We start from the raw sequence: 3,256 nt of genomic DNA, 5'->3' as shown, positions 1-3,256 counted from the left end.
TTAGAAGTGGAAAACAAACCAGAGAAAGTAGTTCAAAGAAGAAGCCAAGGGATGAAGAGGAATAAATAGAAGTCATTCCCATTGAGGATCCTATAGCCAAGAATGATGCACAAGTCGGAGCCCCAAAGAAGACTACCCCTCTAGTGACACCAATAGCCACTCAACCACCATTCCCCTCCCGACTTGCAACTTTGACGAAGAACATGGAGGAGAAAGAGCTTTTGGACACCTTCCGAAAGGTGGAATTAAATATTCCTTTACTAGATGCAATCAAACAAATTCCTAGATATGCAAAATTCGTGAAGGAACTTTGCACCAACAAGAGAAAGTTGAAGGGAAATGAGAAAATCTCTATGAATGAAAACACATCCGCGGTTTTACAAAGGAAACTTCCACCCAAATGCAAAGATCCGGGAATGTTTACGGTTCCTTGCAAGATAGAGGATGTCACTTTTAGTAGTGCCATGCTTGACCTTGGTGCTTCTATTAATGTCATGCCCTATTCGATGTATGAATCATTGAATGTTGGTCATTTAAGTGAAACCGGTGTCATAATCTCTCTTGCGGATAAATCAAGTGTCTTTCCTAGAGATTTTTTGGAAGATGTCCTAGTGCAAGTGAACCAATTGGTCTTCCCGGCGGATTTCGATGTGATTGATCTAGATGAACAAGTGTCCTCAAAGTCGGGTATAATTTTACTTGGGAGACCATTCTTGAAGACGGCTAGAACGAAGATTGATGTATATCCGAGAAGCTTAACAATGGAGTTTGATGGTGAAACAATAAGTTTTAACATTTATGATGCTATGAGATATCCTAGTGATGTTTCATCCTTGTGCTTTATTGATGTTGTTGAACCATTAACCCAAGAGTTGTTCGATTTGTCTAATAGTGACATGTTGGAGATGATTTTGAGCAAAGGATTTGATTGTGGTAAATTAGCCAAGAAGTTAAAGCTCTACTCGTTACATCCGGAAGTTAAAAGATTGGTTAACAGTTTAGAGATCAAGAAAACCACTCAAAGTATTGAAGGAACATAAAGAAGCAATGGGTTGGATGATTGCGGATATCAAAGGGTTGAGCCCCTCCACTTGTATGCACAAGATTTTGATGCAGGATGAATGCAAGCCGAGTCGGGACGCACAAAGGAGATTGAACCCGCCAATGATGGAAGTTGTGAAGAAAGAGATGTTAAAGCTTCTTGATGCGGGGATGATCTATCCAATCTCGGATAGCAAATGAATGAGCCCGGTGCAAGTGGTACCGAAGAAGACGGGAATCATGGTGGTCAAGAACAACAAAGGTATGATGGTCCCCACCCATGTGCAAAATGGGTGGAGAGTATGTATTGACTACCGCAAATTGAATGAAAGCACATGAATAGACCACTTCCCATTACCTTCCATTGACCAAATATTAGAAAGGTTGGCCGGGAAATCCCATTATTGTTGTCTAGACGGGTACTCCAGTTTTCACCAAATCTTGGTGGCACCGGAAGACCAAGAAAAGACAACCTTCACATGTCCATTTGGCACTTTCGCGTACCATAGAATGCCATTTGGATTGTGTAACACCCCAACCACTTTCCAACGTTGCAAGGTTAGTATATTTTTGGAATATGTTGAAAACATAATTGAAGTTTCCATGGATGATTTTACGGTATACGGAAACTCCTATCAAGAATGTTTGACCAATCTCACCAAATTTTTGAAAAGATGTATTGAAACTAATTTGCTTTTAAATTTTGAAAAATGTCATTTTATGGTGAGTCAAGGTCTTATTTTGGGTCACATTGTGTCGAAGAAAGGAATTGAGGTAGATAAGGCCATGATTGATGTTACTAAAAGCTTACCTTAACCGATGTGTGTTCGGGAAGTCCGTTCTTTTTTGGGCCATGAAAGTTTCTACCGGAGATTCATCAAGTACTTTTCAAAGATAACAAGACCAATGTGCCAAATCTTACATAAGGATGTTGATTTCAAGTTCAATGAGGCGTGCAAAGAAGCTTTCGCCAAGCTCAAAGAGTTGCTTACATCCGCTCCCATCATGCAAGCACCAAATTTGGATCTCCCCTTTGAGATCATGTGTGATGCAAGCAACTATGCAATAGGCGCCGTTTTGAGTCAAAAGAATGGATGAGCCTCCCATATGATCTACTATGCATCCAGGACACTAGAAAATGCTCAAAGCAACTACTCTACCATAGAAAATGAGCTATTGGCCATAATGTTCACTTTGGAGAAGTTTACGCAATATCTACTTGGCACCAAAGTTATTGTGTATTTGGATCACGCAGCTCTCAAGTACTTAATGACAAAGAAAGATGCAAAGCCAAGACTAATCCGGTGGATTTTACTATTACAAAATTTTGATTTGGAAATCCGGGACAAGAGTGGATGCGAGAATCTTGTTGCCGATCACCTAAGCTGGATCACTTCGAATGAGATTCCTCTCCCTTTGCGGGACGAGTTTCTGGATGAGCATCTCTTTTCCTTTACTCAATCTACTCCTTGGTATGCTGATATCGTTAACTTTTTGTTCACGAAAAAGGTATCCTGACACATTCACACGTGTTCAAAAAGATAAATTGAAAAGTGATGCAAAATACTATGTGTGGGATGAACCTTATTCGTGGAAACATTGTCCCGATCAAATTATTAGGCGATGTGTGCCCCAACAAGAGCATCAATCCATATTGCAATTTTTTCATGAATTTGCTTGTGGGGGACACTTCGGACCTAGCCGAACAATGAGAAAGGTCCTTGATTGTGGACTATTTTGGCCAACCATGTCACACAACTGTTACTTGTTTTGCAAAAATGGTGAACGGTGCCAAAGGACAGGGAACATTTCGAAAAAGAACCAATTGCCAAAAAATCCAATCCTTGTTTGTAAAATTTTTGATGTATGGGGGATTGATTTCATGGGTCTATTTCCCGTCTCATTTGGCAACGTTTATATCTTGCTCGCGGTTGACTATGTTTCTAAGTGGATTGAGGCCAAAGCCACACGATCGGATGATACCAAAACAGTTATCGAATTATTCAAATCTAATGTCTTTGTGAGATTTGGTGTGCCTAGGGATTTAATTAGTGATCGAGGGACGCATTTTTGCAATAATATGATAGAGGCCTTAATGAAAAAGTACAATGCGACCCATCGTGTCTATACCGCCTACCACCCTCAAACGAACGGTCAAGCGGAAATTTCAAATCGTGAGGTGAAGAGTATTCTACAGAAAACGGTCAATCCTTTA

The 3,256-nt window shown here is 40.3% G+C and overlaps 1 protein-coding gene across 1 annotated transcript; it reads left to right on the top strand.

The window, feature by feature from the left end:
- The first annotated feature begins 203 nt into the window (after window positions 1-203).
- On the top strand, window positions 204-1,040 carry LOC145095571 (uncharacterized). Its single transcript, XM_079033422.1, has one exon. The coding sequence runs from the start codon at window positions 204-206 to the stop codon at window positions 1,038-1,040; it is 837 nt and encodes a 278-aa protein (XP_078889548.1).
- Window positions 1,041-3,256: the final 2,216 nt, after the last annotated feature.

Source organism: Lactuca serriola, chromosome 3, assembly GCF_051521515.1.
Source record: "Lactuca serriola cultivar US96UC23 chromosome 3, Lser_US96UC23_V15, whole genome shotgun sequence".
Lineage (NCBI taxonomy): Eukaryota > Viridiplantae > Streptophyta > Magnoliopsida > Asterales > Asteraceae > Lactuca > Lactuca serriola.
The sequence above is the reverse complement of the archived record's forward strand: the minus strand, read 5'-3'. Positions and strand labels throughout refer to the sequence as shown.

Excerpts from the sequence above, each read along its gene's own strand:
- LOC145095571 (XM_079033422.1), top strand. The coding sequence starts at position 204 with ATGGAGGAGAAAGAGCTTTTGGACACCTTCCGAAAGGTGGAATTAAAT.